General features: G+C 39.8%; 3 protein-coding genes across 9 annotated transcripts in view; 2 read left to right on the forward strand and 1 right to left on the reverse strand.

The window, feature by feature from the left end:
• Positions 1–717: 717 nt before the first annotated feature.
• On the forward strand, positions 718–5,178 carry otc (ornithine carbamoyltransferase). Its single transcript, XM_022740620.1, has 10 exons — positions 718–870; positions 987–1,125; positions 1,242–1,323; positions 1,790–1,877; positions 2,191–2,344; positions 2,432–2,554; positions 2,705–2,758; positions 2,839–2,988; positions 3,460–3,597; positions 3,693–5,178. The coding sequence occupies exons 1-10, from the start codon at positions 788–790 to the stop codon at positions 3,750–3,752; spliced, it is 1,071 nt and encodes a 356-aa protein (XP_022596341.1). The 5' UTR covers positions 718–787; the 3' UTR covers positions 3,753–5,178.
• Positions 5,179–6,222: 1,044 nt separating this feature from the next.
• Positions 6,223–13,777, forward strand: gpr161 (G protein-coupled receptor 161). 2 transcript variants are annotated; one of them, XM_022740362.1, is made up of 6 exons: positions 6,223–6,372; positions 7,348–7,738; positions 10,791–11,512; positions 11,893–12,000; positions 13,166–13,291; positions 13,481–13,777. In XM_022740362.1, the coding sequence occupies exons 2-6, from the start codon at positions 7,395–7,397 to the stop codon at positions 13,756–13,758; spliced, it is 1,578 nt and encodes a 525-aa protein (XP_022596083.1). In that variant the 5' UTR covers positions 6,223–6,372; positions 7,348–7,394; the 3' UTR covers positions 13,759–13,777. The 2 variants fall into 2 exon arrangements, with proteins under 2 accessions (XP_022596083.1, XP_022596082.1); XM_022740361.1 differs by having other exon boundaries at positions 7,351–7,738.
• Positions 13,767–24,615, reverse strand: part of dcaf6 (DDB1 and CUL4 associated factor 6) — a 28,128-nt gene continuing 17,279 nt past the window's right edge. The window contains exons 12-22 of one of the 6 annotated variants that reach the window (XM_022740354.1): positions 23,887–23,946; positions 22,166–22,409; positions 21,494–21,600; positions 20,410–20,785; positions 20,207–20,248; positions 19,489–19,518; positions 18,956–19,064; positions 17,731–17,887; positions 17,523–17,611; positions 16,931–17,036; positions 13,767–16,762 (exon numbers count right to left, since the gene is read on the reverse strand). In XM_022740354.1, coding sequence (XP_022596075.1) covers positions 16,704–16,762; positions 16,931–17,036; positions 17,523–17,611; positions 17,731–17,887; positions 18,956–19,064; positions 19,489–19,518; positions 20,207–20,248; positions 20,410–20,785; positions 21,494–21,600; positions 22,166–22,409; positions 23,887–23,946 — 1,379 coding nt within the window. In that variant the 3' untranslated portion in view covers positions 13,767–16,703. Of the gene's footprint in view, positions 16,763–16,930; positions 17,037–17,522; positions 17,612–17,730; positions 17,888–18,955; positions 19,065–19,379; positions 19,519–20,206; positions 20,249–20,409; positions 20,786–21,493; positions 21,601–22,165; positions 22,410–23,886; positions 23,947–24,615 lie in introns of all 6 variants that reach the window. The other 5 variants (XM_022740359.1, XM_022740355.1, XM_022740356.1 and 2 more) reach the window with 5 other exon arrangements.

Consider the following 24,615-nt stretch of genomic DNA (forward strand, 5'->3'; position numbering starts at 1 on the left):
CCGTAGTTCTTTTAAACGGCATAACCTGAATGCGACATTATCACTGTTGTGATTGCTCGTTTAAAAGTCCCATTCGCAAACCATAAGAAAGAGGATTGTTACTATTTTACCTATTTTCCAGCGGCATGTTGTTTGCTTAACTATCCGCCCCGTATGATAAAATCACTACCCGGGGGCGAAAACAACGTTTAAATCCAACATTTCCACAAAGTACATGGCCGTGCTTGCCCTTCCAGACAGAGTACAGCAGTCTTTATTTACAGTTTATGGTAGAGCTAGTCTGTGGAAATAATGGATTCAAACGTTAGTTTCGCAAACATTTTATCACGAAAATACTGGTTACTTCTGTGAGATTAAGAAATCCAATTTAAAGATGTAACTATCTGCTGGATAACAGGTACAAACGATTGTTTGCCGAGGGATTGCTATGTGACCGAAACTGTTTCATGAGTGCTTGCTGTATTTGTTCCCTAGCAACCGCATTTCTAGGTGTTACTGGTTTTACGCATTCTGTTTTACTCTAATTAAAAATCCCAAATGGTAAAAAGTTTATAACCAAAACAAACAAACACGTAGCTAGTACTGAATGAAGCCCATGAGTGAAGCCACGCCTCGCTTCCGCGTCCTGCGGTGATGTCAGCTGCAGCCACGCTGCCGGTTGGTTGGCCTGTACGCTCCCGGCTCCATATGTTTAAGGTGGGACTGGGTGGCAGCGAGGGAAAGTTGTTTTCTCTCTGATGAAATATTTACACATTACCCTTCCATTGGATTTCCATTTTGAGGTGCAATGTTTGCTAAACTATTATCTGCAAACAGGCCAGTTTTCAAATGTTTGAAAACTTTACACAACCGCTCGACACGATGGTTTAGGTAAGAAACTCCACAGAACTTCATTTCATTATTAGCATGAGTGGTCAACTTCTGTCAGCAATGAAATCACGTCATAATACTGTTTCCATTATGCCTTCGGTTATTCATATTTTCAGCATTGGAGCTGCTTCCCTTGGCCCTGTGAGTTTAAAGGGTCGCAGTTGTCTCACGTTGAAAGATTTCAGCTCAGATGAAATCAAGAGGCTGTTGTGGGTGTCGGGGGATCTAAAACATCGGATCAAGCATGAAAAACAGGTATTTTACTTTAGCTATGTAATGCTAAGCTCAGTGTCCATTTGTTTTGTCTTCAGCTTGAATGTGCAGCCTCTTTGTGGACCAGTTAAGGAAACTAACTATCATGTCTATTTCAGTATCTTCCTCTCCTGCAAGGAAAGTCGATTGCGATGATATTTGAGAAGAGGAGCACCAGAACAAGAATGTCCACGGAGACAGGTGTTAGTTTTACATATATACATCTACACTGGTGTGTGCCATGCGGCTCAGTTAGACATTAACATGGATAATAATGGAGGTCGGTCACTGCAGGCAAAATGTATAAAGACACAAGTCAGTTTCCAAGTGTTATAAGTTTACACAAACATGGGGGGGCTCCATTATTACATTTACATAGTACTCCCATAAAAATGTATCCTCATACTGTTAGCTCGGCTGATACCACTCCTGAAAGTCATTGTTAATATAGACACAAAAGAACTGCTGAAAGGCAACTCTGAGTGCATCCCTGGAACAAAGCACTCTGCCTCTGAACAGCTCGTCTTTTACTCCTCTTTTCCCCTGCACTGTCACCCTCTCATCATTTTGCATTGCTGAATGCTTATTTGATTTAAATAGTTATGCCTTTTTCAAGCATTGCTTTGCATTTAGGGGAATTAAAGTTGCCTTAATATCATAATTCCAGGTTTTGCTTTGCTGGGTGGACACCCCTGTTTCCTCACCTCCCAGGACATCCACCTGGGAGTGAATGAGAGCAGCACAGACACAGCTAGGTGAGTCTTATAATTATGATTTCACTTAGAGAAATACAGTATGTAACATATAGCAATGACCAGTCCAGTTTTTGGATACCTGCTGTACATAAACTGTCTCGGACAAATCTTTGTTTGTCCAAGGAAATTTGAACAAATGTCTTTTACCCATAGACATACCGATGAGCTTTTTAGGTCGACAACAAGCTTCTGGCACTGTTCACTGCTGCAGTAATTTTTGAAGGGAAATGACAGTCTTTCCAAGCAGATATTCCCCCCTGATTCAGTTTATGAACTCCAGCCTTATGGGTACGTGTAATCTCTTCCTCCACAGGGTTCTCTCAGGACTCTGTGATATTGTCTTGGCACGAGTGTACAGCCACTCCACGCTGGAGGAGCTGGATAAGGAGGCCTCCATCCCCATCATCAACGGTCTGTCTGACCTCTACCATCCAATCCAGATTCTGGCTGATTTCCTCACTTTACAGGTATTGCAACCCTTCAGTTTCCTAGAATTTTTATCCAGCAAATGATAATGACATGGTGTTTTCTGAATTACTAGCATTCTCTTCCAGGAGCATTATGGGTCCCTTAGTGGATTAACAGTGAGCTGGATTGGAGATGGCAACAACGTCCTCCACTCCTTCATGATGACTGCAGCCAAATTGGGAGTTCACCTGAAGATTGCTACACCAAAGGTTTGCCTCTTTTTACACTCGTGTGCACGTGGGCGTCTCACCTCTGCAGTCTTGTTAGAGGAGATGCTTGAGAAACTTGTGGTTCTGTAGTGTAATGTGCATCAGTATTCCTAATGAGAAACTAAGCTAAAACTTTATCTTCATTCGCAGGGGTATGAGCCAGAGAAGAGCGTTATTCAGGAGGCACAGAGACTTTCCAAAGAGGTGAGATCCTCTTCAGGTGGCATTATCACAAACCGACCTGTGGTCAAAGGACTTAAATATGGCATTGCATTTTTTCTCAGTATGGAACTCAGCTTGTTCTGACCTCTGACCCGATGGAGGCCGCCCATGGCAGCAATGTCTTAGTCACTGACACCTGGGTCAGCATGGGACAGGAGGAGGAGAAGAAAAAGAGGCTCAAAGACTTTCATGGTTACCAGATCACAATGCAGGTAAAGAAGGATCTTATTATAGTATTATTATACACTGGCTTTAAGTGAAGGTGAAGCATTTAACCTTCTGCAAACTGCCTGTATGGTAAACTAGTCTTAACACTAATTGCAGACTTCATCCAACATATAAATAAGGAAGCCAGGTTAAAATAAAACTAGATGCACTTTTATAAGATGCTTTGTACACTACATTATTATATGCACAAAACTGACAGGGTGATATTAAATGGAAGATCCACAGTACTTATTTTGGGCAATAAAAATGATAGATTGCAGTATGTCTGGCACTATGACTAAAAATCAATTCTAAACAAAATTGAAGGGAATAAAAGCCAAAATGACTCAGTAGAGCATGTACAGTGATTACACATTGGTTTCTTTTCTTCTTGTGTTATGCCACCAAGTGTTTCCACACACTTAATTAAGACAAATTCACCAGCAACTCCATATTTTGGTTCTGGTTCATTACAGACAGGAAGTGTGGCCAAACCAGACTGGACCTTCCTGCATTGTCTCCCCCGTAAAATGGAGGAGGTGGATGACCAGGTGTTCTACTCCTCCCGCTCCCTCGTCTTCCCTGAGGCTGAGAATAGGAAGTGGACAATCATGGTGAGATGAAACACTGTTTCTTTTGATCCTGTCAGAATGGTCTTAGCCTCCATCATGTACAGGGTATTAATCAGCACATCTCTCCTCTCTTTCAGGGTCTGATGGTCTCTCTTCTGACTGATTACACTCCACAGACCCCCATGCTAAAGTTTTAATTTCAGGTCTTAAGGAGGCGTTTTACTTGTGTTGTCATTACATACTGTCACATAATGTCACAGTCAGACTACAGGGTACAGGCTGCAGTAGGGGCTGATTTCACCCATTTATAGCACCACCACAAGACTAGATGGGTTACCCCAAAGTAACTGTTTACATAGTTTAATTCACTTTCTCACTTAGAGCACAGATGGCATTGTTTTCCTTGTTTCACAGTAGGAGACTGTTGCCATGCGAAGTTATCTGTTTACATTCTACATTTACTGTGATTGAGAGCGAGGACTGTGGCGAGCATGAGGTTTACAGTGGAAATGGCTTCGTTAGATGTGTGTCACTGAAAAGGAAAATATTACTGATCCTTTCTTCATCTTGTTTAACATCTTATTGACTTTACAACATTCTCCAACAACTTGTATGAGAAATCAGCCCAAGCTGACCATACCCATATACAGTTTTTTTACTACGTGTTTTAGCTTATTTATGACAATTACAGTGGAGTTTTTTGGACCCCCCCCCCCTTCATAAAAGGACATCGCATGATCACTACTGCATTTTCTGTGCAGTTGTTGTTGTGTAACCATGGATTGTTACAAAACTTTAAACTAGGGTTGGCAAAAATGTAAAATATTTACACTTAGCAAATGGGCTTAATAAGGGACACATACATTGGTGTTGTAGATATCTTAAAGCAAAATGAACATTGTGTTAGAGGATTGATTCTTTGTCATATGGTTACACATGTTTTTTATGTAATTTTTTAAGTATGACTGTATACATGTACTGTTTACATCATGCTCACTGCATTTGAAAAGCTGCCTCTGGGTTGTGTCCCTTAAGAGCCTGTGATTCAGAAATGATGGAACAACGATGGAATCAAATTGTAGTTCACAAACTGCTATGATAAAGGTATCACAGGTGATACATCATTTCAGTCCATAGTCTGGAACAAGTCATTTAGGGTGGTCTGTCCCTGCTTTTTAATCTGGTTATACACACTTAATTCTACATCAGTAAAACACTAGATTAAACCACTCAACAGTTAACAAAAGTATACATGAATCAATTAATATGCAGAAAGTGGACTGGCAACTACTTTGATAATCATTTAGGTATTTTTTCTTGTTCTCAAACATGAGGATTTTCTGTTTTTCCTTTTAATAATTTAATTGGCTTTTAATAATTTTTAGGTTTGGACCTTTGGTTGGACAAAACAAGCATTGTGAAGTTGTCACTTTGGACTCTGGATAATTGTAATGAGGATTTTTCACCATTTCCTGATATTTTACAAACCAAACAATCAGTTTATTAATCAGGAGAAAATAATAATAAAAAAATCAATCATCTTTGTTGCAGTGTTGGGACTTTGATGGTTACTTTCATATTCTACACTCAACAAACTTCTACTTATGAAAACATGGAAACGGACAAAACACAAGCAAATTAAGAAAACATTCACCAATTTGACAAAAATGCTGAAAAGTGAGAAAATGCAAACAAATACAGAAACACAATCAAGAACAGAAAACTAAAGAAAACACAAAAAACACAACCAAATACAGAAAACGCAGTCAAATACTGAAACTTGGAGAGGTGTTTTTATTTTCTCCACTCCATTTATATCAATGAGGGCAGTAACACCACAAACTACAGCCGCTGTAATGATCATACAGTTAAATGAACATATCTCTAAAATCTCAGTAAAAACGGAACATTTTGACCTTGATGGGTGGGATTTATTGCAGGACATCTGTGTTAGACCTCATGATTTTTAGCTGTAGGCCTATGTGCCCAATAAACTGCCAACTGGGTGTTTTTCTTAATGCTGCACACGTACTGTCAAATCGGTGAACTTCATTTTTTTGTGATTTTTCTTCTATTTGCATTTTTTTTATTGCAGTGCATTGAGGACCACTAAAATATTCATGCTACTATTTATCCCCTTTAGACCTCAGCACAGTTTGTTTCATGGTGTCACATGCAGGCAAACTGTGCCATCAAACGGGCAGAGTCGGTACCGTCCCGGTTCCCATTGGATAACGGAAGATGACGCTTATGTGCGGGAAGCTTTGATCCATGTGGGTGGTCCAGCCGGATAAACATGATGCTTCATTCACAAAACCGATCAGCTTTGTATTAAATAAATACACATGCATGCATTGAGCTAGTTTTTGTAAACATGAGTACAGACGCCTACACTGCATGTTGCACCCGAAGTTGGATAAAATGTATTGTAAGGTTTTTCAGCCCATCCAGTGTAATGATGATGAAAAAGCACACACATTACGTGCACTGCCATTACATGCTACACTCGAAATCACAGTCACAATGCCGATGTGAAAACAAGGCAGCTCCGCTCGGCGACCACCCACACGCTGGAGGAGTCTGCTGGGAGACGGGGCTGAAGCGGAGGTGGGAGGAGGACGCCATTGCAGCCGCAGCTGGCCGTCTGTGATTCGGCTCAAACGTTACTAAACTTCACGATGTCAGGGGAGGTCTTTCAAGAGATTTCTCAGGCTTAGATCACAGTTATTGGATCAGAGTTTGAAAACAGACAAGTAAGATGGACGTTTTGTCACCGCGGATGAGAAAATGTGGAGCCACGGAGCCGAGCCAAAGCAGGTAAGGAGGGATAAGTGGCTGTGTTTCGGGGGGGACAATGGGAGAAAGTTTTAGCTAACCAAGGCTAACTAACGGTTGTTGTTTTAGCTAGCGTTACTGCTAGCGAGCGGTAGTCAGTGCGGCAGCGTAATTACACTTTTATAAAGTTTGTATTATCGGCAGTGAGCTGTACAAAAAGCTAAGATGTCGCTATAGACTGTGTTTTGAAGTTCACTTTTATTGCTACCTACTCACTCTAAAAAGTTAATTTTAACCGTGCTGAGAGATGGCAACAGATATGCAGCAAAAATAATGTTAACTAAAGAGGCTAGCCTTAGAGGGTTTAGACACATTTTCACCGATCACAGGCGATTTATTAGTGAGGATTTTCAGCCTCCAGGCGCTTAAATTGAGGTGTAAAGCTTGTGAATAAGTAATGACCCTGTTACATGTCCTCTGCTTAACTTAAGAGGATGGAGAAAATTAAAACCAGTGCCAGGAGGAGTACAGTCAGATCCTTTACTAAATTAAAGTAGCAATACAACAATGTAAAAAGCTAAAATACAAGCAAAAGTCCAGCATTCAAAATCTGACTAAGTACAGAAATATTATCTCCTGTTGTCATTGATATAACATATTATTAGAGTTGAAACAATTTGTCGATTAAATGACAGCTGATCAACATATTTTAATTATTGATTAATTGTTGAGTCAATAAAAAAACAATAACTTGATTATTTTAAGTTTCTAGTTAGAGATGATTTAAACAACTTTATGGTGTGGGTAATTTAATTTATACTAATGGGTCATAAACTAATCTATGTTTTGTTTATAAATCTGACAGATAATCCACAGACATGCATTAAAGGACTATACCAGTGTTTTCTGCATATTGTTGCCCCCCTGCCCACCACCACCATTTTAACAGAAATTTTAGCAGTGCTAAATGTATATCCTTTCATCATTTTTTTTTTCTAACCATGTCTTGCTCCTTAGCAGTCGCCTACCATTCCTTCACCTGTCCAGTGGCCCAGTCTCTCACCATGAACACCAGTAGGAACTGCACCGTGGTGGGGAATGGTGAGGGTCTGGCTGCCCTGGAGTCAGTCTCCATTGTGACCATCACGCTCCTCGCCTGCCTGGGGAACCTCTTGATTGTGGCCACGCTCTATCGCAGGCCTTATCTGCTCACACCCAGCAACAAGTTTGTGTTCAGCCTGACCCTGTCCAATCTGCTGCTGTCAATGCTGGTGCTGCCGTTCGTGGCCGTGAGCTCAGCAAAGAGAGAGTGGGTGTTTGGGGTGGTGTGGTGCAACTTCACTGCCCTGCTCTACCTGCTCATCAGCTCTGCCAGCATGCTCACCCTTGGAGCTATCGCCATTGACAGGTTAGTGCTGAATAATGATTGTAGGCACCTGGATAATCATTGTTATCAGTCATGTAGAGTAGTAGCAAGTGAATGTTGTGTCCTTAAACCTGTATTAATGCAGTCACTTTCCTTTAAGCTCCATTTTGGTCTTTGCCAAACAAAAATATGTGGATCTACAGCTGCTAAATGCTTGCTAATTGCTAGTGGTTTATTTGGTCTGTTTGCCACTTGGTGTTGTGGAGGTAGTGTACTGTTGATTTATTAGAGGCTTTTTACTGAACCACAGCAGTAAAGTTGCAGGCTGTAAAACCAAAATAAAAGCAGAGGGGAATTGCAGAGTTGGGTGATAATTCTCACTACAATTGCCTTCTCTCACATTGAACATGATGCATTACTCATCTGATACATTGTGAGTATAGAAATTCTGATTGATACAACTTTAAATTCAAACTTAAAACAGAATTGACTATTTTTATGCAGAGAAAGCAGTGGCCTAAGGGTTACAGAGGTACATTTCTGTTACCATAATTTGTTCCCATACCCATGAGCATTGCAGTTAAACGCTATCACCAGAACAGCTGATCATTGGCCACTGGTATCAGATTGTAGTTGTATTAGGAAGCTTCAACATGTTAGTGAGTGTGAGGCAGCGTGTTGCTAAGAAGGAATGTTTGACCTCTTAAATACAACACATTTGTTCCATTGTAGCTAAAAAAGACTGACATTGCTGTTTTTGCAAATGTGGCCCAGTATTTGTTGTCAGTGGAGCAGCATTTTCATGGGTGATAATAAATACAACAGTATTGGGAGTGAAATAAATACAGCAGTATTTTACATATACAGCAGTAAATACAGCAACAGACATTTAAAAAATGAGCCGTTCTTCAAATGTTAAGACATGCTACTTTTTATTTCATGAACTTAAAAAACAGAAAATATTGAACAGTAATGGTGGCAAACATTTGCATACAACAGTATCTATTGGGGAGAGTGGATATTTTACTCAGATGTAACTAGCGTGGTGAAATTTTAGAATGAGCTACTGAAGCAGAAGACCCCACATACAAAAAGATGTGTTTTTTTAAAAACTCAAGTACAGGCCTTGGTGAGATTTCTTTTTCATTACAATCAAATGAGTTGAATTTGCATTCATTTATTTTTTTGAATCTGTTTTGTTAAATAAAATTCTTTGCAAACCGTTTTTGGTGACAAAACATCTTGATGAGATTAGCAGGAGCATGATTATGTCCGTCACAGTTGGTATGAAAGTGAACAACAAAATATGTGGTCTGTGCTTTCATTCCTCATGCAGTGATATCTTTCACTGAGTGACAAACGTTAACAGCTTTTGTGAAAAAAAAAAAACCTGTTATAAAAGCCAATAAATAGGTATTTTTCCATTTTCTGGGAGCAGAGCACATATTTTTTTAGTAAATGTGAACTGTGTCTTTACCTCAGTACAATTATAAAGCATCTCCACATTTTGATGCTGCTGTTCTTGGTCAACCTTTTTCAGTGAATAAGAGATTTGACATTTTTCTGTTATTCCTGGCTCTGGAACTATTCTTGTTCACAAACGAGAAAAAGTTAAATGTTTGGTGTGTTTCCCTTTAAGGTCAGTCTGTTGCCTTGTAAAATAAGATTAGTCAACCACACACTTAGGTCATGGTATTTTTCTGGAGATTTTCCCAGCTCAAGTGACAAGCATTAGACAGGCTTACACAAAGTAACTTCAAATGTCCACTGATATGAATGCACCATTCATCTGCAGAGCTGAGATTATTTCCATTAATTCCTATTTTTAGAAATAAGAAACTGATACACAAATAAAAGTGCCGACATGTACATAGCTAATCAGCAAACTAAACCCCTTTTTAATTTTTTAGTCAAAGAAAATTTCAAGAAATAGGGCTGAGGATAAAACTTAACAACTTTCTAAGCACCAACCAAAATGTGTCTCTTGTATTGACAAAAGTAATGAAAGTTGGAATTCGGTGTTTGAATAGATTCTTAGGTTTGTTTGCTTATTAATTGATTTGATACTTAAAGTGTGAAATAATAATTTAGGTAATTGAAGACTGTATTTCATTTAGGCAAAGTTCTTGTACGGCTGTTTTGAGTTAAGACAAAATTAAACATGCATTTGAGAAAGGAGAAAATGTTTATATTCCTCGATATGAGATGTCAATGTATAAAATGTATCTTTTGTTATCAATACTGTAATTAGGGTTTCATATTGGCATCCAAAAATGTAAAACTATACCAAGCCCTTTTAAAAAGAGTTTGCCAGAAAATAACACAACTTAAAATCAAATATTTGATTAATTGATTTATTTTTATCAAATATTGTCAACAGTAATGATTTGATTCATCTTTCAAGTCATTCATCGTGTAAAAACAGGCCTACCAGACATTCCCTTGCTAAAGGATTTTCTGGTTTTCTCAGTTTTATATCACTATAAATTTAATCTCTTTGGGTTTTGGATTGCTTGTTCAACAAAACAGGAAATTTGAAGACACCCCCTGGAGAAACAGTTATACACCAAAGGATTAATCTATCATTTAGAAAAAGAACCAACAACAAAAAAAAAAATCAACAAATTAATAAACAATGAAAATAAACCTAGGTTACAACCCTAATTAAGACTTTTTATCGAGACACATTGCACTTAAAAGTTTGTCGGAATAACATTTAACACCACCTTATTTAAAATATATTGTTGTCAGGAATCACAGCGAGCTGTAAAAATTTAAAATAAAATTTTCCTTGTAGCATACAGTCCTCACTGTTCTCACTGCTATCCTAATTACCCCGAGCACCTTTGGGAATTTTTGATTACAGTGCATGTTGTTGTTCTTCTGCCAAGCCCCTCTCTTTCTCCTCTGTATGCAGCTTTTCAGAAAACACTTTACAGCTTTGTTGGGGGGGAAATGCCGCCTTTAGTCTCTGTATCACACTCACAAATCTGAGCAGTCTCTGTATTGGTTGGACCAGAAGGCTCCCTTGAGAAAGGTGTTATGTTTCCCTTATTGATTGTTCCCTCACTGCTTTCCTCTCTTGCTGCAACAGGTATTACGCAGTGCTCTACCCAATGATCTACCCCATGAAGATCACAGGAAACCGGGCGGTCGTGGTCATTGCCTATGTGTGGTTACACTCTCTGGTGGGCTGTCTGCCTCCTCTGTTCGGCTGGTCCTCCTTCGAGTTTGACTGCTTCAAGTGGACCTGTGTTGCGTCTTGGCACAGAGAGCCGAGCTACACAGCCTTCTGGGTCGCGTGGTGCATCCTTCCCCCCTTCTTCATCATGCTGGCCTGCTACGGTGTCATTTTCCGCGTCGCCCGCATGAAAGCTCGTAAAGTACACTGTGGAACCGTCGTCGTGGCTCAGGACGATTCTAGTGGAGCTCAGAGGAACGGACGTAAGAACTCCAGCACCTCAACTTCCTCTAATGGAAGCCGGCGGAGCCTTGTGTACGCAGGGAGCCAATGCAAGGCCTTCGTCACCATCTTAGTGGTGATAGGCACCTTCCTCATGACCTGGGGGCCGTATGTTGGTGTGGTGTGTACTGAGGCTTTGTTGGGACAGGGGAGTGTTTCTGAGGGGCTGGAGACTCTGGTAGCATGGCTTTCCTTCTGCAGTGCCGTGTGCCACCCGCTCATCTATGGTCTGTGGAATAAAACGGTGAGGAAGGAGCTGTTGGGGATGTGCTTTGGAGACCGCTACTACAGAGAGTCGTTTGCCACTCGACAAAGGACGTCCCGACTGTTCAGCATCTCCAACAGAATCACAGGTGGGAAAAGTTTTCCATGCAGATCGGTATGAATGGGAATGTTGGCATATCTCTGTTCCTGGATTTCTGACCTTTTTATGTTAAAATGTGAAGTCGGTGTCCAAAAGTCAGAATCAGTTTTATTAGCCAAGCATGTTTAAAAATATACGGATTGTGACTTTGGTGGCTCTCAATGTGCTACACACAGTACCAAAAACAATGTTCAGGAAGATGCAAATAGACCGCCAAAACAAGGACAACTTGTTATTTCTAGAATATGCCTGTATAAATGTTTTTGTACTGTTTACACAGCCTGCTTAGATTTACAGTCCTGTGCTGTCATGATTTTGTGTGTTGTATGTGTGAGTTTGTTTGACAAGAGCTTTCTGGTGTTCTTTCAGACTTGGGTATGTCCCCACACCTGACTGCCATGCTGGCGGGTGGAGGGCATCTGTTAGCCCCTGGCAGCAGCACAGGAGATACTGGCTTCAGTTTCACTCAGGACTCATGTAAGTGTTGCACACAGGAAGCACAGGGATTTAGAAAAGACTCCCTCTGTGTGTCCTAAATCCATCCTATACACTAAATCTGCACAGTATATACTACATACTTACTCTCATTTTAGGACTGTGATGTGATTCACATTTTAATTATAGTTAAAATGTGAATCACATTATTTTTTTTATTTTCTTTAAATCAGAACTGAGATCACAATTCCGTCATGATTTTTGATCAACATATTCTCTTGTTATTGTAGTTTCATTTGATATTTTCATTACATATTGCTAACCCAACACAGACCAGGCAGAAAGAGGTTTGATGGTGTAACTGGAAAACGTGTTGGTGTAAATCTTATTCAAATTTTCTTGACATTTGACTTTTATAGATGAAATGTTTAGATATAACAGAGGGAAAAGGCCTACTACAATTCCCCTGAGCCCAAAGTGGCATCCTATTAAAAAGCTTGTCTGGACCAACCGACAATCCAAAACTCAAATACATTATATATTATATAAATTATATAAAACAATGAAAAACAACAAATTCCCACATTTGAGAAGCTGAAACGAGACAGTTTGATATTTTTCTTTATAATTTACTTGAACATTGAATTTATTTGTTATCAGATTTGCTAGATTATTTCTTTTGAATAATAAATCATTGAATAATCACTAAAGCACTACAACCCACTGTTCAATTATATTTAATGCTAATCATCAACTTCTTGGGTTGTCCTTATATTTGCTTAAGGACTGCTGGTAGTATCACCAGCAGAAGTTGGATGTTTCTTGACAAATCTTTTCATTCCTTCTGTTAAACTGGGCCTATCCTGCTTTTTAAAACCCAACTGTTGATCTTAACTTGAACATCAGATTAAGTTGTAAACACGGGGTCTTGAAAGGCTGGCAGATGATCTTACTCACCCTATTGCGTCATACTTCCACAGCTTTGTTACTGTCAGCCTCACATTCCTGTTACACAGCTCATGTTTTCATTTGAGGCTGGCGTAAATTGGGCAAGTAACGTCATGTGTAACACAAAGAAATGTCTAATTATCCGACTCATTGTGTACTTTTCTGGCTATCAGAGCTATGAGGAGGATATTTCCTTTTACACTGAGTTTTTTGTGAGGTACCTCTTTCACTTCACCACGGTTTTTTGTTTCGCCTGCAGGTACAGATGTGATGCTGCTGGATAACTTCTCCATTGACGGCACCTCCCAAGCACAGCAGCACGGAAATCCATCAGGGAAGAGGAGGAGCTCAGTCACGTTTGAAGACCAGGTGGAGCATTCCAAAGGTATCTGTCATTTCCCTGCTCCACAAAAGATTAGAGAGGAGAGAGTTCATACTCACAGGTGGCTTGGAAAAAAAAGAGTTTGTGGTCAGCAAGCTACAAAACAAATCAAATGAAACATAAGATTTGTTTACTGTAGCATTTGTCTAATAGACCTCACAAATAATTCAGTATCAACAATTTCCTCCACAGCTGAAAACACCAACACATCCTCAGTCCAAGTCCACGCAGAGGTACACAAATCTCTCGACTCTTTTGCCTCCTGCCTGGCGAAGGCTATAGAGAGCGACGCTAAACTCACTCTGTTTGGGGACGGTCTGGCCCTGCCAGCGGGACTGTTCACGACCAGGGCAGCGCCGAGACCCAGATACCTGGACGGTCAGAGACTGAGGCTGGAGAGTATCGATGAAGGGATCGTCAAAGACGACAGAGATGAAGAAGAGCAGGACGTGGAGGAGAAACCAGCCTGAGCACAGCCGGTCTGGTAACTTGTTGGACGCTCTTAGACCATACACCGTTATTATTGGTGAACTGTAAGGGTTTCGCACCCTTAACACTGTTATATATGAGACCTTTCAGATTGGAGCTTTTCCTGCTCCTTGGTACACATTATGAAGTCTTGTTACACATGGGTACCCCATACTTGAAATTATTAGGAAACAGGAAGAGGCACATTATTCATTCCACTATGATGGACCACACAAAGTGCACACCAATCTTTGCAAGCTTTTGTATGTTATCACACAGGAAGACTTAACTACTGTAACCTAAATGGTCTGAATGTTGTAGTAAATTGTTTACTACTATATATTATTGTTATTGTATGTCCATGGAAATGACAAGAACACACACCTCATTAAGGCTGGGCAGTATGAAAGAATACAGTCATTTCTATCTTCCAAAGGACTCAAAACACTGCTACCAGATCCCTTTCAAAAGTTCTTCTTAGTTACAGTAAGAAAAGTCTGTTTCAAGCCCAGATTTTCAGCCCAGAAAATAGGAAAAAAAAAAGGCCCATTATAATTTCCCACAGCACAAAATAACATCTTCAAATGTCTTGTTTTGTCTGACCAACAGTCCAAAAGCCAAAGATATTCAGTTTATTATTACTGTATGTACGACATCAAGCATCAAGTCTTCACATCTGAGAAGCTAGAACCATCCAATAATGACAAATCATTAGTTGAGTATCAGAATAGCCAACAATTAATTTTATATCGATCAGCTAATCGATTAGTCAACTAATCACTGCAGGTCTACTAAATTGGCTGTAAGTTCAAGCACATAGGAATGAATAGGATTTATTTGGTTTAGGAAACAGGCACATTTTGAAAATGAACTTGTGTATTGAAATTCAAAGTTATTACAGTGATACAGTCCATCTATGTATTGCCCAGCCCTGAGCTTCACCATATGAACAGAATCTGTCAACACTTGTAGTATTATTAAGGTACATAAAGATTAAGGTGTGTTTCTTATTGTGTTTTAGGAGCAGGGATCTGCTACGTACGACTGTGGACATGCACAGTAATTGCACTTGAACATACAGTGTGTACTTGTTCTCACAGAAACCACTCTTGCTTAATGTCAGAGAAGGAGATTATTACTGTTTGGTCAGAGTTTTTGGATACAGTCCAAGGCGAAGCTGTATAATAGCAGGGATGTAGTGACGACCAAATGAGGTAACAAGAAAACAGACTCATGAAGTAATGAAGTCCAAAATTAGTCATTTGGAGACCGACTGTTATTAATATTTCAAGATTGTTATATCAACGAAAATGCATTAGCAAGGGCCCACATTTCATAATATTGTGCACAAAATGGGCAATGCAAAGACATGACGGAAATAAATTACTATTGGTCACTGAAAGTCAACTCACTGAAAAAGAAATCGTGTTCAGTGTTAAATCAGAGGGCAAGTTCTGTCTTAAGGAAAAAAAACTGGTGTTAAACTACAAAATTTATTAATTTGGTGGTACATGTGGTTTACCTCAGTTTATACACTCCACCATTTCCTTTGCTATTATAAAAGGAACTCTGAGATTTGTAATGTGTAGAGCACAATTCTGATGCTTCAGTCTTACCTCGTATTTTTGTATTACGTTTGAACAGGTACTACTTTTGTAAGAAAAAGCTGTACACCTGAGAAGTGATGTAACCTTTTGATTTTCACTATACAGTAACTATTAATACCAATATTTCCAGTAAAGTTTTGTATTAAGATTCTTCTATTACCTTTTTTTACATAAAGTTTTTTGAACAAATTGTTGTCCTGTTCTGTGCTGCTGTGATTTCACAGCGTTACCAGGGTGTCTGCAAGTCCTGAAAAATGTTAAAGCATTGAATTCAGTTCCCTCAATAAAAAGACCTTAAGTCTTACATTTCATCTTGAATATTTTTTCTTACCTGCCGTAAACAGTAACATTAGTTATAAAGTCAGAACCATCAGACCTGTATCAAACACTGTTGTTACCACTAGCCACAGTAGCAAAGACTCACAAAAGTTTATTTTAGCAAAAACCTTAATTAACTTCACTTAGATAAATTATTTTTCTAAATTGCTTAATCCATCCATCAAATTTCTGGCACTTACCAGGTCCATGTCATGTCCAATTAATTATATTACTGGGAATTATTTTTATATACAGTTGAAAAAGTCAGTTTGGTGAAGACTGCAGACATCCACGAAACGTATCCTGCCAACAATTATTGCTGCTTCACTTAGTATCTACCCAGAGCATCTCTCCAGAGGTCTGTGCAAGTCTGTAAACGATGTACAGAGATTATTGTTTAATTCTTGAATTAATTTGAATTAATTTGTTTGATCAATGAACAGTCACCATTAGCGTTTGTCTTCTGGACAAGTGCCAACATCTTTGAGATGCCATTGACTTTTATTTTTTTTCCAAATTCTGTAAAAGATTATAATTTAGTGACGTGACCCTTTGGGGAGAAGAACCTCAGCTTTGATTCTGGTTTTCCAACAACAAAATTAAAGCATTTTCCAAGTTTGTTTTACTTAAAGTCCTTGTTCACATGCGTAACTGCCGGAGCAGCACATCAACAATTCTTAGCTTTGTGCTACAAATCCAAAATGTCACACGTTAACACTGATCAAAGCTCACTCTCTCCTACAAAATAATATTGCACTTAACATCCTTGCACACCAGTCGCCATTATTCTCACACTTAATATATATATATATACTGACGTCCTTTCCTTTTGCATTCACACAAATGTAGTTTATCCTCATACAGAAACATCAGTAAGAAAGTCATCTTAAAAAAACAGGGGGGCTAGAAATTATACTAATTTTCAAAAGGAAGTATTCTACACTATACTTGTACAAATCTTTTTTTCAAGTGCTATACAGCAAGAAGAAATAGTGTTTTCTTTATAATAAAATGCCAGCAGGCTACTGCTCATCCTCATTTTCCTGGCCCGAACCTTCAGAGCGATCGCCTTCTAGTCGATCTACAGGATGAAAAAGTAGATATATATCAGATATTTCTGTTCCCAGGCATTAATAGGCACATATATTTAAACAATTTGCATGAGGTTAAAAAACAGGTTTGTGTGTGTGTGTGTGTGTGTGTGTGTGTGTGTGTGTGTGTGTGTGTGTGTGTGTGTGTGTGTACGTACCTGATCTGATGTGATTAAGGGAGGCCAACATTCGGAGCATGAAAGAGGCTGGAACTGTGATTGTGTTTCTCGTTTCCTCTAGCATCAGCTCGTTCCGAGTTATTACCTTGACAGAGGAGGAGGAGACAAGTGTGTAAATTAAAGTGTGAAGGAACTTGAATCAGGTGCGTAACAGGAAGGAAACAAATGCTTTTGTTCCAGAAAGAGAGAAAATCTAATGAGAATCCTGGTTTTCTGTGACAAATTGTGTAAATTTCATTATATTAAAACAATTGAATATTATAAATTAACATTTAAACTAAATTAAGCTGAGTGAAATAAATTAATAGAAAAAATAAAATGGAGTTAAATTACTTTGAAATTAGCTAAATTCAATTTCATTTACTCTTCGTGTGGGGAAAAAGAGTAGGGGAATGACAAGCAGCAAAGAGTCTGGCCGGCCAGGAGTCAACGGGTCACCGTGATCTGACGCAGAATCTCCACAGCGAATTAAAACCAGCTCTACAAATACCCAAAAACCACCAGCTCTCTTCTCAGATGTTTCTCCTCTCCTGTCCGAAGCAGAGGACAGGGTTTCAGTGATCTCTCGTACCTCGTCAGCGAGGACTCTGTTGAAAGATGGCGACTCTTCCAGTGGCGACCAAATTTTGATATCATAGTCTATCCCTGAAGAAGCCAGAACTGAAACAGACCCAGAAAATGAAAAGTTAACATATCAGACAACATCATCGCATTATCTTATCAGAGAGGATTTGGGCGAAATGATCAGTGGTCCAGAGTGAAGCTGGGGTGGGGCTCACTGGGGTCGTAGGGGTGCGGCTGCAGGCAGTTCACCACGTGGTTGTCGGCTTCGAGGAGCATCAGGTGCTCTGCCGTGTGTCTGTCCCAGATGAAGATGTGGCCGCAGTCTGAGCCGCTCATCACAAAGTTGTTGCCCCAGAAACACGACTCCTTTATCTACACACGAAAGAGGTAAAACCTTAAAAAACTGTATCCGCTGATTGTTAAAGGAATAGTTCCAAGATTTTGGGAAATACATTTATTCACTTTCTCTCCGGGAGTTAGATGAGAGGACTAATTAGTTAAAGACTAGAAACACCTGGCCTGGCTGTGTCTGAAGTTAGCATGACGAAACTCTCGTAAATTAACATGTATCTCGTTTGTTTAATGCGTACACAAACAGCAATGTAAAAACGACACTTTGGTTTCAGAAAGAGTTTCCTGCCCAACAGTTTCTTGACAACCGACAGTTAATCCATCTGCCCAGAATTTCCTAATCCCCAGTGAAACCACAAATTGTTGTTTTCTCACGTTTGTGTCTGGATTAAATAAATGAGATACATTATTTTAATTTGTGAACTTCAGAGGTGCTGGTAGGTGCATTTACAAAAAAAAAATTGACAGACACAGGCTAGTTGTTTCCCCCTCTTTCTAGTCTTTATACTAAGCTAAAATAAGCTAAGATAAGCAAATCCTGGCTTTAAATACATATTTAATGTAGAGACACGTGCTTGATATTGATCTCCTAATTTACCGTGAAAGAGAGCCACCAGTCTGCCTCACCAGAGGCTGCTAGTCGGATGCTCAAACAGGTTCAGAGACCCCCTCCCCACTCACCTTTTCAACGTGACCGACCATTTCTGTAACTCTCTGAAACTCAAAATCATTCACACCCACTTCTCAACGTAAAATGTGCAGAAGTGAGAATGGAGCCAAGAATTTAACCTCCCTCTCTTTTTTTTTTCCTAAGTAACAACTATTTCTGTCACTTTTCATGTGAAGCATTGACTGCAACACAATGAATGGTTTCCAGGACAGACTGTCTTCAAAAGTGTCTGTTGTAATCCCAGTTTCTATCTCCTCCCTCTCTTCGACTGTGGCCTTTTGGAACAGCTAGAAAGACTTGATTTCTGAAATGACATGCTTTTTTTTTTCCCCAAAATGTTGAACTATTCCTTTAAGAGGCTTTTCCATGAGGTCCTCACACCCCTAACAAATATACGATGTGAATGGCCCGAGGTTTACCATTGTCCTGGAGTTGCGGTGACCCTTGTAGACCATTTTGACTGAGGGTCTCCTGATATTCTGGGTCTCGCTCTCCTCCATCTCCCTTCTCTCTTTCCTCCTGCGGAACCTCCCTCCCTTTAACCTCCCTCTCTTTTTTTTTTCCTAAGTAACAACTATTTCTGTCACTTTTCATGTGAAGCATTGACTGCAACACAATGAATGGTTTCCAGGACAGACTGTCTTCAAAAGTGTCTGTTGTAATCCCAGTTTCTATCTCCTCCCTCTCTTCGACTGTGGCCTTTTGGAACAGCTAGAAAGACTTGATTTCTGAAATGACATGCTTTTTTTTTCCCCCAAAATGTTGAACTATTCCTTTAAGAGGCTTTTCCATGAGGTCCTCACACCCCTAACAAATATACGATGTGAATGGCCCGAGGTTTACCATTGTCCTGGAGTTGCGGTGACCCTTGTAGACCATTTTGACTGAGGGTCTCCTGATATTCTGGGTCTCGCTCTCCTCCATCTCCCTTCTCTCTTTCCTCCTGCGGAACAGCTCCTGGATACGAGCTGCCGCCGAGCGTCTGACAAACACAACGAAAGCCAATACGTGTAAATACAAAGCGCACAAAAAGAAAGACAGACAAACCGCATGCTGTCATTGATGTTCATGAACTCCATGCTTTTACTTTATGCCGCATTGATCAATAACAAGCTTTTTTTTTCTTTTTTTTTTTTTTTAAACAAAACTCCAAGCTAGAAAGCAGCCACTCGCTCTGTGGTAACTGAATTAAGCCATTACCATTGTTATGCAAAGCCTTGACCATTCACTACAAGACAACAGTGTCAGTGAATTCAATCAGATACACACCGGTTCATGTTGAAAAAAATTTCCGTTGATATGTTTTTTTTTTGTTTGTTTTTTTTAAAGAGCCCCTACTGAGAAAATTTACATTGCTCGGCTCCTTTCCATCAGGATGTCATGCACACATTCGTCATTCACTCTTCGTTCTTCACCTCTCTGTGGTGCCACATCCTCAAAATGCCCACACCATTTGTGGAGTCAGTACTCACATGCACGGCGCTCTAACACTAAAGTTAGCTGTGTGCTTATTAGTGTTTCTGTGATTTTTTTTTTTTTTTTTTGTGGAATGACCAAACCAACACATAAACCGTTATCTTCAAACTACACACTGTTGAGTTTTAAAGCTCTGCTGCATGTCACACACCTGAAAGGTTAGATGCTTTAAGTTGCCAGTGCAAGGACTTTACCTGATCATCCTATCTCCTACTGCAGATCCTCTGGTATTAAATCTATATTTGTAATAAAACAATCAATGGCAAGGCATCATAAAAAAACCCAGGTCAGCATGCCCACCCTTTAAAAGTGAGCAATATTTGAATCTAACAGATAATAAGCTGCGTTCAAACACATGAGGGTGTTTTCTTAAAGAGCAACATCCTGTCTAACGTACCTCTGTCCCTGTCCCCTGAGCCTCGTTGATGGGATGAGGATCGGATCGTCATCGCTGTCATCAGAGTCCTGGTTGCCCCGTGCGGGCTGACTCTGGCCCGCCCACTCTGGTGAGAGAGGGCCTCTCCACTGCGGCCCCCTCCCACAGTGGCCCTCCTCCGTTGTGGGCTCCGCTCTCCTGCAGCCTCCCGATGTGTCCTCCGTACCCTCCGGCTGACTCCTCTCCGCCGGTGAAGACGCCACGCCGTTGCCCTCAGAGGGGCCCCCCGCCGGGGCCGGAGCTGACGAGCTGCCGGCGGCACCGGAGCAGGAGGCGTCACACGGGGGCTCTGCAGAGGCGGCCGGCACACTCTGCTGCTTCGGGTACTCAGAGGGAGCTGAGAGGAAACACACTTTAATACATCAAGACTTTGCAGTATTTTTTAGTTTAGTATGGTGTTCTGAGCTGTAGGTCTGCAAGTCAGATGTGTTGCCTGTAATTATCAAGGTATGAAAGAGTTCATGTTTTAGAGTATTTGAAAGTTTTATTTGTATTTATTAAATAGAAATACACTATTACTACGTTTTATTTGTCTTCTGTGGCATCTCTATGTTTCCTTCATGAAAATGAATATAAATAAAAAATAAATTAAATTAAAAAATAAATAAAATAAAAGCATTTTTTTTCCTTTCTATATCATAAATACAACGACTACAATTTTCTTAGTCATGTTTTTTTTTTCATGGGAAAATTTCATTTTCACAAATGTAAATTTACTAAAAAAAACATTTTTACTGTATTTCTGAAGAAAAATGAACATTATTTAGACACTATCTCATCCTGCTTAAATAATAAAGTTGTCAAAACCATTTAAAATATTAATATATATTTGGATTTGGCTTCGACATGTATTGCTGTTTTCTTGTTTGTATAACGCACTTGATTTCAGAAAAAAAAGTTTATCTAAAAAAACGTGGTCACAACAGATCACACTTATAAGTGAGGCGGGATTTCACAGGTGCAACAGGCTTTTACTCTAAATTTGATTTGATTTAAAATTGTGTCAGGTCAGTTTTCATGATGCTGGAGGAGACGACTCCCTCACCTTGCTCCGACACTGAGCTCTCCGTCTTCACACTCGCTCTGCTCTGTGCGGCCACGGCCTCAGATGTTTTGGGAGCTCCGCTGCCCATAGAGCTGGACGTGCTGCTCCTGTAGAGGAAAGAAAGCAGTGAGCAAGTGCGTCAAGCCTGCGGCTGCATGGTTTACATTTGTTTTGAAGAAGAGAAAAATAAATGTGTGAGTGTGAAGGTTTTATAACTCAAAGTTACATTACAGAGTTGGCACTGTCTGTTTTACGGAGCAGATTTTTCTCTTTGCAAACTGAGATGGAATCAGAAATTCTGCACACCGTTTTTGTAGTCGTAAAATTCTTAGGATTCTTCTTCAAAATCAAGGACCAGGTCCAATAGAAAACAGCCTGTACAATAAAATCACTTAAATTGCACCCCCACAACCAATTTGCACCCTCTGTAGTGAACAAAAAGAAGGTCCCTTACCTGTCTTTTTGGTACCGTGTATTTAATTGGCATGGTGTGCTGTGTCATTTGGTTTGTTTTAACTGATTAGCTGGATATGGCATGTTTCTGGAATAAAGAGCTACCATATAAACAAATCCACTCACTGAAATCCTTCAAGGTGTAAGAATGAAAACACCTCTGACAGACCTTCACAGTGATTCCAGAGAGCAGAGACTCACTGGACTTTCTTCACTCACCACTCATCAGTGAAGTCCAGCTTGATGGTGCTGGTAGTGGTTCCCTCTGAGCTGTAGTGTAAGCTGAGGACCGGCTCTGCTGCGCTCGGTCGACTGGTGCCGGCCGTGGTGGTGGAGGAGGAGGAGGAGGAGGAGGAGGAGGAGGTGGTGGCGGCGGCGGTGGAGGAGGAGGTGGTGGAAGCGCTGCTGGTGGCTGGTGCAGATACAGATTCATCAGGAGGTGAACCTGCAGCTTCTGCTCCTCCTGAGAGGAGAGAGGAAGACACAGGCAAATAAGAGGGATTCATTAGTGCAGTAGAAAAATACTGACTGTTCCGTTTAACCTTGTAATTTTGATTGAAATAAATAGAGCATTTTTTTTCCTGTTGCTTTTATAAGCACACTGGAAATGTGCAACAATCTGTTGCATCACTTCCCATTGAATAACAGCACCAAACAATGATGGGAACATGCAGCAGACATTACCAGAGCAGAGGAGGACACACTGTAACACGCAGCCACAGCAACAAGACAGAAACACACAGAGACACAAGATACACAAGTCACAGCCCCAGAAGGAACATTACACACCTTACACACACAACAGTCTTTGACAAGAGTCACGTCAAAGAGATTCAACCTCACTTATATTAGATTTTTAAGTTGTTAGAGATGTTTATCAACTTTAAAAAAAAAAATTGTTCCCAATAAAAACTGATGACATTTGAAATTTGCGGATTATGAAGTGTAACTGGCACTTTGTGTTCGGGAGGCAAGTCACATGTCATAAACAGATCATTACAGTAGAGGGAAAATTAGTTGTCAGCTATTTTGATAACTGGTTAATTGTTCCCGTCAGTTCTTTGAGCTAAAATGCCCAAAAAAATCAACTGGTTCAAGCCGCAAGCGTGAACTGGAACTAGACTGATAAACTGGCTGAGGTGTTATCAGATATTTTATCTGTATATTGTATCTGTATATATGTCAGCTGAGAAAGAAACTGCTGAACAAAAATATGCTTGAGATCATCATCATACTTCATCCGTCAAATGGCTTAATCACATATCAATCATGTCAACTATTCAAAAGAACAAATGTTAAGGAAACCTTAAAAATCAAAAATGCTTTCATAAGAAAATTAGTATCAGTTGATATGTACTGATATTAATCAATATCAGTACACTACAACACGACACTTCAATATCATTTTTTTTTTTTTTTTACTTTTTTCTGACTTTTTATGGGCTGAACAACTGTTGCATTGAAAAAAATAATTATCTGATTAATCAATAATGAAAATAATTGTTAGTTAAAGCCCTACTCAGAACCTGGGTAAGAAAAAACAAATCTATGTTTTAAGACAATATAACGCATCTTGTTTTTTGTTGTCGGTGCTGTAATTTGGATGAACTAACCTTTACAGGTAAAAAGCAGTTTGTTAACTTAACCACCCAACATGCAGGTGGGGGTTCTTAATCAATGTATATAAGTCAATATTCAGATAATATCACAGTATCTTGATGATTTCATGACTTAGATTCATTTGTTAGTAACTTCTATCTGCACTTTAATGTGTATGTGGACAGATAATGGGAAAGTAAAGCAGTGGATACAGAGACAAAAGTTTGAAAAGAACGGAGGACAGACTGTGGACATGGTCAGGATGAGGAAAAGCGTTTATGTTCCCCTGAGGGAGGGTGAAGACGACAAAGCGAGTGGCAGGGTGGGGGGAGAGGACGCACCCTGCTGTTCATCAAGAGTCATGGATCCCAGCTGTTTGTTTACCACAGACGAGGGGGAATCTGGAACACAAATGAGACCGACTAAACATTGGACACAGAGGTCAAACCTGAGGGCTCACACAGTCAAGACGCACAAGGGTTAAAAACTTCAAAGTCAAAAAAAAAAAAAAACGATCCAAGGCCAAGCAGGAGGAGCTGTAAAAATCAGCCAAAGGAAAAAAAAAAAGCTTCATCTGATATCAAGGAGGATCATTTCACATACTGTTGGTGCAGTTTCAGCTTTTATATGCAAAATGAGCATCAGAGATTCGTGAGTTCACACATGCTTACCACAGATGTGCAACTTAATCTATGAATGGAATATGTCATATAAGCTGGGAAATAACAACCACCAAGATTTACTCATTCTTAGATGGAATATAACAACACAAAAGCAAATATAAGCTTCATGATAAAATTCTGTTTGCATGTTTTTAAATGAGATAAAATGAGTAAACAAAAATATTCTCTGCACTTCTTCTGATAGTGACGCTTGGTTTTTACTTAAACACATACAAGCAATGACTCTTGATTCTGACAGTGAATCACCAGCGGCAGATGCATTAACGTTAAACAATGTGTCCAATAAAGCCCCTTTCAGACACGAGACCTCAGGACACAGACGTGACGGCAAGTTTACACGTAGATCTCATGTTCAAATAAGCGTCTGAGTCACTTACTCATTTAAAC

Source organism: Seriola dumerili, unplaced genomic scaffold (assembly GCF_002260705.1).
Source record: "Seriola dumerili isolate Sdu_G_001 unplaced genomic scaffold, Sdu_1.0 BDQW01000052.1, whole genome shotgun sequence".
NCBI lineage: Eukaryota > Metazoa > Chordata > Actinopteri > Carangiformes > Carangidae > Seriola > Seriola dumerili.

Excerpts from the sequence above, each read along its gene's own strand:
- otc (XM_022740620.1), top strand. The coding sequence starts at position 788 with ATGTTTGCTAAACTATTATCTGCAAACAGGCCAGTTTTCAAATGTTTG. Across the intron at positions 2,989-3,459 it reads GTTACCAGATCACAATGCAG|ACAGGAAGTGTGGCCAAACC; the intron begins GTAAAGAAGGAT and ends GGTTCATTACAG. Across the intron at positions 3,598-3,692 it reads ATAGGAAGTGGACAATCATG|GGTCTGATGGTCTCTCTTCT; the intron begins GTGAGATGAAAC and ends CCTCTCTTTCAG.
- gpr161 (XM_022740362.1), top strand. The coding sequence starts at position 7,395 with ATGAACACCAGTAGGAACTGCACCGTGGTGGGGAATGGTGAGGGTCTG. Across the intron at positions 11,513-11,892 it reads CATCTCCAACAGAATCACAG|ACTTGGGTATGTCCCCACAC; the intron begins GTGGGAAAAGTT and ends GTGTTCTTTCAG. Across the intron at positions 13,292-13,480 it reads CCAGGTGGAGCATTCCAAAG|CTGAAAACACCAACACATCC; the intron begins GTATCTGTCATT and ends TTTCCTCCACAG.